Source organism: Aquarana catesbeiana, linkage group LG01 (assembly GCF_042186555.1).
Source record: "Aquarana catesbeiana isolate 2022-GZ linkage group LG01, ASM4218655v1, whole genome shotgun sequence".
Lineage (NCBI taxonomy): Eukaryota > Metazoa > Chordata > Amphibia > Anura > Ranidae > Aquarana > Aquarana catesbeiana.
In genome coordinates, this window is record NC_133324.1 from 863,351,204 (window position 1) to 863,365,909 (window position 14,706).

Below are 14,706 nucleotides of genomic sequence, written 5' to 3' on the forward strand. Positions count from 1 at the left end.
TGTATGTTTTTCCCAAGTATGTTTGAATCCATTTACTGTTGACTGACTCACTACCTGTGCTGGAAGTCTATTCCAAGCATCAACTACTCTTTCGGCCAGAGCATGCAGCCCATTAGACAACGTGTACTCTACAGAAACTGCAGAACCTCACTTGCTCTCTTTAATAAAACTTGAACGCATGAATACAAGAAGACAAGTCAGGAAATATGGAAGTAATATCTGTTTAATTTACAAACATCAGTTGCATTACTGATATCAGTCCAAATATGACAAAGCACACTGCATTATACATGTACACCTAATTTCTTTGTAAATACAAATAAAAAATGTTGAACATAACAAATGTATTGTACAGAGTGCCTGCTTGTTTCTTTATTTAAGGGAAGGAGAACACAGCCCACTACCGACCATTAACAATCATATACTGGATTTAGCAGCAGCTTATTAACATGGGAGCCACGTGTTACTATGGTAGTTTTATTACGGGGGAAGCCACAGTTGTGAACGGAATAATCTGCTCTAAAAACAGATACAACTTCATGGGGGGAAAATTAAGGAACTTCCTCTAGTCTAGTGACGTTCATCTGCCTACAACACAATTTTAGTTTCTTTACGTAAATATACATTAAATTTATATTATATGTAGGGAAAATACTTCTATATAATTTTTGATCTAATGTAAACACACTCTATTGTACATTTGTCACCATGCGCCCTAACATTGAGCACACGGCGCATATCACAACCACATTATTGAACACAAAAACTAGTTCATCTGACACATGTTAGTTCTAGAAGAGGAAAAAAAATCCTGACCTTTGAGTCATTTTGCATTTATCAAAATAGAAAAATATCAGGACAAATATAAATTAATATATATTAAAGCATTGGAAAAAAAAGGGATAAACTAAAATTGTTAACAATGATGTACTCTGGTACAATAAATATGTCTTATTCAATCTGAATACTGCTTATAAACTTTTTTTTTTCCTTAGAAGTTGTAAAATTATTCCTAATTTAAACAAAAAAAAAAAACTACCTGCTTTTTTGTTTTCTAATGGCCCAGTTAATTATTTATATTACAAAAATAAAACAAAATAAAAAAAATAATACTGGAAAAGGCTAGATGAAGACCTCTGTATGCTTCTTGTGCTATCACATGACATTAACAGATTGAAAAGATGAGTCTACTCAGGGCTAATTCTCAGTCCCATCCTTGGTTCTTGTCTAGATGACTTGAAATGCATCAGAGCTCCCGATACGTTTCAGCGGTTTAGTTGGGGTGCACTCAGTGCTTCAGGATTTCAACTTGATCCCTTATCATTCACAGCTTTTCCTTTATCATAATTGTGTGGTTTTCCCATCGGTGGGGCTGAAGAGGGCTGATATGTCACAGCCAATTAACAAACCTCATATCCGGGACAAAACCCCCCCCGACTTTTCAACTTGACGGCAGAACACATCAAGAATCTTCTTTATCTTCAGAATGTTGTAAATAGCAAACCATGTTGATTAGCAATTGCAATTCCTCTCACTCAAGAGAGATCTACTTAGACTTGTGTGTCAATGTCCATCTGACATATCTTCTTCTTTACTAGAAGTCCTAGATAAGAACTTACATTTTTTTGCTTCTTTTTTGTTTTTTTTTTCATTGCCAGTGAAGAAAATGTCATTTTTTTTCTTAATAAAAATAAGTCTGTTTCTGTATTTTACAATATAATTCAAAATATTTTCCACTATGAAATTTGAATTAGTCCAACACGGTCAAAAGGTATACAACTTTGTCAAAAGACTCGTGACGGTTACATATTTAGGAGGGGCACTTTGTACAGCCACACTTTATGACTTTCTCGACTTCGTCCACAAATGAGGAACCGTCGGTGCACTCAAAAACATATTTCCGTCTCTTGCTTCTCAAAGGTCCGCAGCACTGACCATTGGAGCAGCCTCCTCTGCATTCTAGTCTCGATACCTTCTCGGTCGTCTGGCAAGCTGCATAACCTTGCTGTTTTTGGTAATAATCTCTGATCCGTTCCCCTCGGCAAGAGATTTCTGCAAGAAAAATACCACATTGTTATATTGGCATTTTAATAGAAGCCAATTATTGATACATTTCCATTTTGTATGCATGGACATATTTAAAGCTATCCTGAAGCTGAAAAAAAAAGAAAAAAATTAAGCTCTTTCAAAAGAGTATATTTTAGAACTACCTGTTTTGGCCCCAGTTTGTAGAATACTCTATTCATTGCTGAGCAAAGCCTTCTTAAGGCCTTTCACATCCAGCACATTTTCTATGTTGGAAACCAATAGCCCTTGCCATGTTTTCTGGTTCGTCTGTCTGGTCCCTACATCACCGCTGTGTCCAAAAATGATGTAGGGGCTGGCAGAAAGAACAAGATAACAAAGGGGAAGGAAATGTGAAGATGCTTGGGGCAGCTTTGCACAGCAATGAAGATTTTAAGATTGGGCACTGGGACAGGTAAGTAAAAGGTGTTCTTTTGCAGGAGGTTTTTTTTTTGTGACAGGGTCAGTTTAAAGAGGATAACCGAGTGATGACCAACAGCTGAGCTCCAAGCCAATATTAAAAAGAACAAAATTTATTGCAGTTATGTATCCAACAAAAAGTTTTTAAAATATAGCTGGTTTAAGTCCATTAATTAGCTTTTTGAAATTCCTGCACAACAAAGTGCATTTAGTGAATTCATTGCAAAGTGCTGCCAGTTGTGCACAGGACACATACTGACAGGAAGGGAGGTCATAAAAAGGATGTCAATGTGTTGATGCTCCTTTATTATCCAACCAGCTAGCTGGGGCAAAGAGGTGACCCCACTGTGCTTCTAAAGTATAATAGTGTATGTAGTTCTCACTGGAGTTCAGCTTTAAATGAAATATTTAATGGTACCCAATATCTATAAGAAGCATAACTACACTGACTCAGTAAATAGGTGTGGGGCTCACAGTCTTTAATAAATTGTGTTGTACCCTAAGCATCTAGTTTTGTAGAAATATACCAACCACAGTGCCTTCTGCCATTTTTAGGGTGCCATTATAATTTTTATTCAGATCATGGTATCAGTTAATTTTATGATACAGAAGACTATGTCAAAATTGGCAAAATGTTAACATTTACTTGTACAATCTCAATCCACTGTGCTCAACATTTAGAAACTAGTCATGGTAACTGTTACCCATCATTCAATACAGACCAGTCATTAGTCTGTAGGCAAACCATAATGAAAATATTAGCTTGCTAAGAGTGAAGGTCTATTTCTAGCCATATGCAAATACCTCAAGGAAATATATGTTAAATGTGTTCCTTAGCAGATATGTTTTTTTTTTTTTTTTTTTTTTACATAGTTACATAGTAGGTGAGGTTGAAAAAAAAAGTCCATCGAGTCCAACCTATGTGTGTGATTATATGTCAGTATTACATTGTATATCCCTGTATCTTGTGGTCGTTTAGGTGCTTTAAGTTTTTTTAAACTATCGGTGCTTCCCGCTGAAACCACCGCCCATGGAAGGGAAGTTCACATCCTTGCTGCTTTTACAGTAAAGAACCCTCTACGCAGTTTAAGGTTAAACTTCTTTTCTTCTAATTTTAATGAGTGGCCACGTGTCTTGTTAAACTCCCTTGGGCAGAAAAGTTTTATCCCTATTGTGGGGTCACCAGTACAGTATTTGTAAATTGAAATCATATCCCCTCTCAAGCGTCTCTTCTCCAGAGAGAATAAGCTCAGTGCTCGCAACCTTTCCTCATAACTAATGTCAACCAGTCCCTTTATTAGTTGTATTTATAGTTTATTAGGGTATTTATTACCTGCTACCCTCAAACCATTTTAACCCTAGCCTAGACCATTGCCGATTAACCACTTGCTGCCCGCCCACCGTCAAATGACGGCTGGGCAGTGCGGCTCTCGTTCTGGATGGACGTCATATGACGGCCTCCCAGAATGACCGCTCTCACGTGCCCCTGGGGGCGTGCAGCGCGGCGATCGTGGCTGTGCTGCGTTCCTAGGACACAGCGCAACCCCGATCTGTGTAAAGAGCCGCGGCTCTTTAACCATGTAATCGGCTGTGTCCAATCACAGCCGGTCACATGTAAACATGGAGATGATGGTAATCGGCGCTCCTCGCCTCACACTGACAGAGTGTGAGGAGAGGAAAGCCGATCAGCGGCATCTCCTCACAGAGGACATCTAGGGATGTAATCATGGCACTGATCTTCCGTGCTCTGATTAAAATTAAGTGCCAGCAATGCCACTGCCAGCAATCAGTGCCAACCAGTGCCCACAATTGGCACCAATCTGTGCCCACAAGTGCCAACAATTAGTGCCCACAAGTTCCAGCAATCAGTGGCCATCAGTGATGCCAGTCAGTGCTGGCTATCAGTGCTATCCATCAATGCCCATCACTGCTGCCCATCAATGCTAATCACTGCTGCCCATCAATACCACCCATCAATGCCCATCAGTGCCACCTATCTGTGATGCCTTGCCCACCAGTGCTGCCCATTTGTGCCCAGTGCCCACCAGTGCCACCCATCAGTATTGCCTATCAGTGCTCATCAGTGCCACATATCAGTGCCACCTATCAGGGCCCATAAGTGCGGCATATTCGTGCCTCCTCATCAGTGCCACCTAATCAGTGCCCATAAGTGCTGCCTCATCAGTTGCCCATAAGTGCCACCTCATCAGTGCCCATCAGTGCAGCCTATCAGTGCCCATCGGTGCTGCCTCATCAGCGCCCATCAGTGAAGGAGAAAAATTACTTATTTACAAAATTTACTGACAGAAACTAAGAAATACTTTTTTCTTTTTTCAAAATGTTTGGTCTTTTTTTTTTCTTTTTTTAGGAAAAAATAAAAAACCCAGGAGTGATTAGATACCACCAAAAGAAAGCTCTATTTGTGTGAAGAAAATGATAACAATTTCACATGGTTACAGTGTAGTATGACCGCGCAATTGTCATTCAAAGTGTGACAGCGCTGAAAGCTGAAAAATGGCCTGGGCAGGAAGGGGGTATAATTGCCCTGTATTGAGGTGGTTAACCTAGTTACATCTCTGTATCTCCTGTTTCCAATAAATGGCTGTAGTAGGCCAATCTTCTCCCCAAATATCTAAGCAATATTCCCTGGTAAACATTAGCCCAGTCACTCTGATTTAACAGGTGCTGCCTCTAACCCCAGTACCTTTCGAATTAATACCAATTTACTCAACTTCTAGAAAAGTTCTGCAAAATCCTGAACTAAGTTTTAACAAAAAAAAAACAGTCATTCTAGATTTAAAATGCCCTCATTTATAAAAACAGATTTGTCTCATGAGGTATTAAAATGACATACTGCAGAAACATTTTAAAATTGATTGTTGTAATAATGTCAACAAAAGCTTAATCAATCCCCAAATGCCTCAAATTTCTGAGCACTTATTTCCAATTTTTCTTTTTTTAAGGGTAGATAAGATTTAGGCTGAGCAGCCCATTGGGAGCAGCAGCCAGCTAACACTTGTTGACACGCCATCCCTTCTGGCAAATGGTAGAATTTTTAGATTCTTTCTGCAGACCTCAAACCTCCTGATTTAAAGTTTGCCTGCAAATTGGATCTGTGTCTTAATTCTGGATAACAGAGGGTTAAAAAGGTTAAATGCACATCATGGGCCACCATCATCCCAATTTTTCTACATCTTAATAACCATATTTTTTTTTGTTACAAAATTTCTCACAGTCTATGAACAACATATACAGCATTATTACAATGACAACAAAATTGGTTGCTTAAATCTTTTCTTTAATATAAAAGTCCATATTCAGTGTGCTTAGTCTGAACAGCTGGTTTTGTTTACATCGGGGAACTGTTTCAGAGAGTATGCAATTTAATTTATTAGACCTCTAGCTCAATATTATTCAATCTGCTGCTTAATACAAGTTACATTCCACAAGCTTCATAAATTACCAAAGTATAAACCAGCTAAAAATGAGCCATCTGTTAATCACTTCCCTGGCCCCAAACCCCCGCCCCCCCCAGTCACATCGATGCTGAAGACAAAATAAATAAATGCCAGCTGAGGGAAAAGAGGAGAAGACATTGATATATGGCGGAAGGAGACACCACAATGAATGGAGGTGGGAGGGGAGAGAAGTGAACTCTTGTTATTCAACCATCTCACCTGTGGAATTCTCTGAGATATATCAGCGGAGGCTGAAAGGAGTGAAGAGCAGAGCATGTGATAAGGCAAAGTGTGAAGTCATTATCCATTACAGAAAGAAAAAGTTAACAGAAGAGAGTGATCGGCAAAGCTAAAAAAGATTTAGGTCCATTGGTAGATGTACACAGGATGTGTAGGAAAACAGAAAATTCCATTTGTTTAGGACTGCTTTGTGTAGTAATGCGCAAGGGTCTCTCTCCCCACAACTCCAGAGAAATACAATTACAGAATGAAGGCTAAGTTCACCTTAAAAAAAACAAATGCACATATTTTTTGCATGAGAAAAATATATATTTATTATTATTTATTTATTTTTTTACAGGAGCCTGCAAAGTATTGCACCTGTGACCATTGGATCAGCCAATGCAATTTCAGGCTCCTGCAAACACTTCCTCCAGTTCTCTGACCATACAGTACCTCCATAAAAGTTTTAGAGCTGGAGCAGTGTCAATGGACTACACATGTGCTGATTACCACATTCGTAGTCCATTGAGAACTACAAGTTTGTCTGCTGCGGTGCCAGATGGGACTTGTAGTTCAATCATTCACAAATTTTCGTTGAATGAATGACGCAGCTGTGTGGGTAGAGTTCCATGAAGCCATATAAAATCTAAAAGAGACAGGGAGAAAAGGGACATTTACACCATGTTACACCCAAAATACGGTTGTAACATAAACATGGTGCAAAAGGTGAACTTAGCCTTTGAAGCAACCCTATCTGTATCAAAAATGTAAATTTAAGGCATAACTTTAAAAGAAGACTGCAATTACATCTTTCCTGCAGCCTGCAAACACCACTCCGATCTTGAGAAAACTTCATGTAAAGTCTGAAGGGAAACCAACCCTCCTGGAAATGCCGATCCCCTGGATCCCCCACAGTTCTCACTGGTTCCTCCTGCTGACCTCTACCCATTATAGCAGTGTTTCTCAACTCCAGTCCTCAAGGCGCCCCAACAGGTCATGTTTTCAGGATTTCCCTCAGATGAAATGGCTGTGGTAATTACTAAGGCAGTGAAACTGATCAAATCACCTGTGTAAAATAACGGAGAGCCTGAAAACATGACCTGTTGGGGCGCCTTGAGGACTGGAGTTGAGAAACACTGCATTATAGGATATAGCAGTGACATTAAGGTCAGCAAGAGGAAGCATATAGAGCTGTTGAGGACCCAGGAACTTGGTTTCCCTTTGGACTTTACGTGAAGATTTCTCAGGAGGTATTGTTCGTGAACAGCAGGAAAGACGATTATTTACAGTCCTCTTTTACAGTAATGCCTTGATTTGAAATCTTTTGTATAGTGACTGTGGAGATGATTCACTAAAGGCAAATAGACTGTTCACTTTGCAAGGGAAGCTGTACTTTGCAAGAAACTTTTTCCCCAGTGAAAGTGAAACTCTGCTGACTTCCATCATCCAATCATGTACAGGCAAAATGCTTTTTATTTTACTTGCACATGAGTGGGTATTCTTTGCAAAGTGAAATTTCACCACATTCACTAAGCTCTAAGGAAAATGTCTTTGCAAAGTGCAATTTTCCTTTTAAGGCCTATTTGCCTTTAGTAAATCAACCCTAATGCTATTATATTTTACTGCATAAAACAATAAACCACTTGCGTTTATGGCTATATTGTATAACATATGAATTTTATATGTCTGATGTGTGTGTGTTTGATTATGCTGGAACTCTAGAAGTGAAAGTTGATTCAGATGGATCTACTGTAAAGAGATTTTTCCTTTAAAGAAGCATATCTGTGGTTGTGATATGGTACAGGTGGACCCTATGCTGGTCCTAGGCTAATACATCTCTCACAGCAACTAGGGAAGTGCTTGACAGGCGGTAAATTCTTCGGTATGTACTGAGGAGCACTTGGTACAAAGTTCATCTCACTTGAAAGCCTTTTTGAAACATTTAATAGTTAAGAGCCTCAAAAACAGCCAACAAATTTTTTGAGGAAAAGGAGCCTCTCCCTTCCAAAGGGATTGAGCAGTCAATGGGTGGCTGCCTTTAGTGCTGTCAAAAGACATTAGTCTTTATAAAGCCAGGTCCTCTAGCTCATCCTGATGTGATTTCATTAACATTGACTGCTCAAGCCCTAAAAAAAGGGGGGAGACTATTTTCCCCTGAAACATGTTAGCTTTTTCTGAGGCTCTTGACCATTAAAGGTTTCAAAAAGGCTATCTAGTGAGATGTACTTTTGTACCAGGTGCTCCTCAGTACACCCCTAAGAGATGAATTTTATAGGAATTCATATATCTACACAAGATCACTTTCTATTTCAATTTATAGATGTAGAAACTGGATGCTTATGATGATTTACCTTTATCACAGCTGTCTCCGGTATAGCCACTGTTGCACTCACAGTAGGCTTTCCCAAGGCCTGAGAGTCGGCATTTGCCATGTTTACATTTAACAGATTGGCAAGGGTTAAACTGTTCTTCAATTTCATCACACAGAACTCCACCATAGCCCGAGGAACATTTACAGCTGTAGGAAAATGCATTGATTGGCAGGCAGGTGCCATGTACACATCTGTAAAACAGTAAGAAAAGTCCAATGTCACATCATGAGGTTTACCAGCTGCCCAAAAATGTAATAAGTACTATTGAATGGACGTAAGGCAAACTAATTAAACCATCCTAGTGGAAAATTAGATAAACAAGGCAAGAATGTCATTTTGGCAATTGTCTGTCCCTACGAAATGGGGTAAGGGTTCAAATAGGAAATAGGACTGTTGCTAGGGTCTACATACACTTCAAATCACCCATTAGCTTTCACACCAATCAGCAAGGAGCTTTCCCTGCCATGGATCTGCCTCCCCTCAACAAGTTAACCAGTCTCACTTTTCTGGGTGCAATATAAGAGTCTTGGGTATTCTTCTAAAATCCCCCAAATGTATGATGGAATTTTATATATACTGTATATTTATATATATATATATATATATATTTTTTTTTATACTTAGTTTTTATTTATATATATATATATATATATATATATATATATATATATATATATATATATATATATATATATATATATATATATATATAAAATATATTATCAACATAAAATTAAACTGATACATACAAATTTTAAATTGTTTCATGCACTAAAATTACATCTGGAAGCCATCTCCAACTACTAGTCTCCACTACCAGAAAACTCCCCCTTTAAAATTGTTCAGGAGAATTTCACACTCTTCTCAGCAATTATAATAAACAAATAAATTGTCTCCAAGTATACACTGTATTCCTGCCAAAAGGAACATATGTGCTAGGTACTCTGAACATCCCTCAGCTGGGAGCTGTCAGAGCAGCATAAATTCAATATAAAAATAAAAAAGGCACTGGAATACACAGGCTGAAAAATGTAAGGTTGAGCAGTTCACAACTGATAAGAAAATCTATGCCAGAAAATGGAAATCTGACATCATTCTCAGATAGATAAAAGAGTATGTACTTCAGACTACGATCTGTGTGTTTGCAACAACACTTTATCATATGAATTATTTTAAAACTTTTTACCTGCCAAATCACTGATGTAAAAAAATTGCTGGGTTGCCAAATGTTCTGTGCTCTAAATTACATTTATCAAAGCAAAAAATCCATAGTTGCTCATGTGCCACTGCAGCCACTTCATAATAACTTAAAACATAACTTCTAGGAAAGCTATCTTTGAAACAAGAAGAGGACACCAAGGGCCATGTCATGTGATCCTGAGTGCTCAAAATTATAGGAAAATCCATCCTGTGATAAATATGACCCTCCTTTTTAACACTGATCGCTAGATCGACTTCTGTTGATTGGACAAGCTGGAAAGCTTTTATCGATCAGCAGCTAAAGCTGCTGATCAGTGTATTCTGAGAGCCCTGCTTTCAAAATACAAAGTACTGGTGGGGGATTCTTCCATCTACCTCGTTTGTGTGGCCAGCTATAGTTACTGACTTAAAGGAAGTACTTTATGAAAATCAGGTGTTCTGCCTGATTTGACTCCAGTCCAACCTGCTGCATACTTGTCCAGGGTCAATGATTTAAAAATTACCAAAGCCAGAGCTATCCAGGCAACTTTTTTTTCAGATGGAGGTTAGCAATGGCAACCCACATGTTTGTTTCATGATAGGTTTTCTTTAAAAAATAAGTCCTCCTAGTATGTTACTAAAATATCAGGTTTGGTTTTTGATTTTGTGATGCAGCCTGACAGAACAAAGTGGACCTCCATTCAGATTTTTCAAAGAAGTGAAAGTTCTAGATTGCCTGACTGCTCTAGAGCTGATGCCCTAGCTTTAGAAATGTGTATAGTAATGGAAAGAGGTCAAAAGCAGCGGCAGTTTCCAAGACTGGTAGCCAGTAGCACTTAGGCCTACTTAGACCTGGTCATAGTAGCAGTAACCTATACGATATATTATAGTAATTTCAAGAGAACAATTTTCTCAAAACTATGAATAGTTCCAAATACAAACACGTACTTATTTCCCAGACAAGGGTCGTTGGACTGTTGATCACAGAGAGGTCCTGACCAGCCTCCTTCACACTCGCAAGTGAACCCAGACTGACTTGTGGCCAGACAAGTTCCATGCACGCACAACTTCTTGTGGCATGGCTCACATCCATGAACAATTCCCGTCGGCAGATTAAACTTCTTAAAGTCTTGTAGATCGTTGTTTACATGCAGGTTCCGGATGCAACCTTGAAAGCTGGTTCCATTTTGTCCAGGAGCTTGCCGCAAAACAGCAACGTTGTTTTTCATAGGCATACCTGTAGTGCACAAAGAATGTAAAATACTTGTAATGAAATGCACAAGACCCCAATACATATAAAAACAGCCATACAATAGTTCAACATCCAAAACCTTCTAATTGCCCCTGCACATGCAATCCACAGAAGCAAGTCTCTTCTAGAGTCCCACATAAGAGAATTGTTGTCATAGATGGACTGAATTTTGGCCAGTTCAACAGAGACTGCCTGAAATTCGGTCCATCTATGAGCTGAATGGTTGTGTTTTGACTTCAGTACAACCAGCCTGTCAGATTTTTTGCATGCAATTCATGCCAGCGGCTTTAGCCGCTAGCAATAATCATTGTGTTCTGCCGCCAGGGAAGGTTCCCTGCTGGCAGAACACAATAGCACTGTGGGAGGAATTCCCCCATCAACACTGACTGTATTGATGGGGGAATAGAGCAATTTTCTTTCCTGAAACCCATTGCTGCAGGAAAGAAAATTACATCATCCATGGCTTGCCTAACCAAAGATAATGTACTGTAGCTATTCTTGAAAGTGATTTTAGTGCTTCTCACACATGTACAAAGGGACTAGAGTGTTTTGTATGTGAAGATATTCTCATTGTGTACAGCACTTCATCACAGTCTCTGAATCATAAGCATACATAGAAGAAACATGGGCTTACACACTGAGCTTGTTTTTTCCAATAATGAATGGTACTTCAAATTTACCATGGTGAGGATCTACTACCATCCAGTATGCCCCCACACTATTTGTCTGTGCCAGGGCAGCACCAATAGGCTATCCTACCAAGAGTTAATTATGACAAGTCCAACTGTCATTCAGCATCTCAGGACATCACTGTGCCATCCAACTCTTCCAGCTGGCCAGGCTATTATGCTAGGTTTGGTTTTATTTGTGTGGTGTGATTTAATTACACCTTTTCAAAGTACCTCAAAACCTTTTTAAGTCAAAGGCAGCCTATGCTCACCACCATTCCATATTTCTCTCCATAAATGTAGATGCCCTTTAAGCAGTTAAAGTCAAGGCTTTGTATTAGGTAAATTCTTGGTACATGTCCGCAGGTCTGTGACAAGTATACATGCTGGTAGGTTAATTGGCTCCTGCCCAAACTGACTCTAGTATGTATGTGAGATAGCAAGCTTAAGATTGTAAGCTCCTTGTGTTTTGTAAAAGCATTGCGTAAATTGCTGGCACTATAAAAATACCTGCAATAAATCATTAAGTATAGGTCAGCCTGATTTATTATATAGATCATAGAACACTGTGATAAGTACATACAACCACACAATGCCATCAAGTGTAGCAGGTCAGGTTTCCTTCCACTTCAATCAACTCTACAAGATATATAGGAGACAATTCTTTGTCTCTAAGTCAGACAATCAACCCTATAGAAAACCCTCAGACCTCTCACAAATACAGGCTACTTCCTGAGATCGATATACTTCTCCAGGAGTTTGGGGCGTCATCACAAGGTCAGAACATACATTAATCATAGTGATATGTGATAAACAAATGCACCATTATCAGTGGCATGACAAACCAATATCTTTTACCTCCTATATATAGCGGAGAGTCGAAGCCGAGAGAGGATTGTTTTGACAAATTAGTGATGGTCTTAGGGTTTCCTCCATCCACTATCAGTGACAGCGTTTGATCCAGGCTTACAAGTTCCACGGTGTGAAAGTGGCCATCATTTATTGTCTCAACGCTGTATTAAGAAGAGAACAAGGAAAACAAGACAAGTTAATACACCATGATAGAGACAACCACACAAATCACTGAACGCATGTACTGTGCTGTCAAATCAGGTTGAAAGTACAAACACTCCCAAACAGCTAAATACACAGTTGGAAAAAATAATAATCTAAAATGTATGTCCTCCTTCTAAGCCAGGTATAGATAACTTAAAGCATATTTAAAGAAAATCACTTAAATCTCGTATTATTGTTGTTTTTAAAAGTCATTTGCAATCTTATGTTATGATCCTGTTATTAAAGTGTTACTAAACCCACAACAGTAAAATCAGTCTGTATATGATGTAAAGCATGCTTGTTATACTCACTGTGGAACCTAAGGGGTTAATCCTCTGCATTGTGTAAAAAGGCTAATTGATCCTGTATGCACAGATCCTTCCCTCCCTGCACTGTCTGGATAAGACAGATCCTTTGGAGTCAGGCTGCACATGATCAGTTTGATGTGCATTGCTAGAGAGGTTTTTTTGTTTATTGGGAGTGTGCATGTGATCAGCACAGGGCCAATCAGCACTGTCCAGACATGTTCAGACAGGGGGTCAGGAGCCCTGCAGCCTCATAGGACAGCTCAGTGCAGTATGAAAACTCCTCCTACAAGCTTCACCAGGAACTGAGAGAAATCACAAGACTGCTATATACTGCTGTTGAGAAAAGGTATTTAGTTGTTTATATTTACTAAAATAATTGCATTTCCATGTTCTGTGTACTGAGAGCAGATATAGCGAATGCCGGGTCCTGGGTTTAGTAACACTTTAAGGTGCTTGTCCCGGCACTTCCTTTTATAGGACGACAATGTCCTGTCCCTGGCTCCTATTTGTGCTCTGTGTTGTCACCCTGTCACACAGGCTACGAGTGGTCATTTCAATATACATTATGCAGGCATTAACCGCTGTCGTCACCATCAGGATACCCACCCTGAAAAATGCCATGCAGCCATTGAGGAAGTGCATGTAGACTAAAAGTGGCTGCAAAAAGCCAGAAGGAGATCAACAACACTGATGCAACAAGGGATAAAAAACAGTGAAGTATTGTATTTTAAAAAATGTCAGTTGATTATTGTTTATGATATACAGTCCTTTAACAAAATAAATGTCATTCAGTTAGGGCTCAAGAATCCTTTACTCAGGGACCCCAATTCTGGCATGCTTGGGTAGTTCTTCAATGGCTAATCTGGAGAAATTAGTAGGAAGATGAGGAAGAACTGCAAAGGAATTCTGGATTACAAAGTGTAAACTCAGGAAGTCACTGAAAGACTGCTCAGAATGCTGTTTCTGGCTCTCCAGTCTATTTAACACTTCTTGGAAAGCAGCTCAGTAAAGTGTCATGCTGTGTAACATATTCCATTACTGCTGTTTTATGGCTTCTGCTCCATGGTGTTCAACTGATTTATTAATTAGCACTATGCTGGATGTACTATGCACACAATATGCCCAATCAAGGAAAGACAAGCTTTTCTAATCATCAATGCCTTGTATCCCTAAGGGAAGAATTACTGCATAGGAAGAGGAAGCTGAGAGTCTGATAGAGGTTACAACAGATGTGCCAATTCTTTAAAGTGTATATCAAGACAGAATTGAAAAAACAAACAAACATGTATGCAATGAATCTCTGCAATACATGCACGTTTTCACATGTTTTATGCCTTTTAAATCCTTGCAAGTATAGAAAACCTATACCTGTTGTGAACATTTTTGTGCAGTAAATGGTGTCAGCCCTGCCCATTGTCTTTTGCTAAGCTACTCAACTATTCCCGGTGTCTTCTAATTTAAAGCATAGGAACTAACTGACCTGTAGAGCAAGATAAGAGGAGGGTGGGCTAAATAGTTCCTTTGAGATACCACAGGCAGAGAGTACAGGACAGCTCTGAAAGATGAACAGGAGTAAGGCCAGCCATGCAGGGTGCAAATTTCTTTCCAGCAACCACGGCATTGCAGGAAAAAAATTCACATGATTCCCACATCAACACAGACTGTGCTGACAGGGGAATCCCTCCTGCTGAGCAATTGTCAGCTCCA

General features: G+C 39.2%; 1 protein-coding gene across 10 annotated transcripts in view; it reads right to left on the reverse strand.

The window, feature by feature from the left end:
- Window positions 1-205: 205 nt before the first annotated feature.
- The window catches only part of SLIT2 (slit guidance ligand 2), a 408,920-nt gene continuing 394,419 nt past the window's right edge, over window positions 206-14,706 (reverse strand). For 9 of the 10 annotated variants that reach the window (XM_073609420.1, XM_073609430.1, XM_073609437.1 and 6 more), the window contains 4 exons: window positions 12,494-12,648; window positions 10,664-10,952; window positions 8,516-8,727; window positions 206-2,052 (listed from right to left, as the gene is read on the reverse strand). In XM_073609420.1, the coding sequence (XP_073465521.1) occupies window positions 1,811-2,052; window positions 8,516-8,727; window positions 10,664-10,952; window positions 12,494-12,648 (898 nt within the window). In that variant the 3' untranslated portion in view covers window positions 206-1,810. Of the gene's footprint in view, window positions 2,053-6,161; window positions 6,194-8,515; window positions 8,728-10,663; window positions 10,953-12,493; window positions 12,649-14,706 lie in introns of all 10 variants that reach the window. The other variant, XM_073609495.1, reaches the window with a different exon arrangement.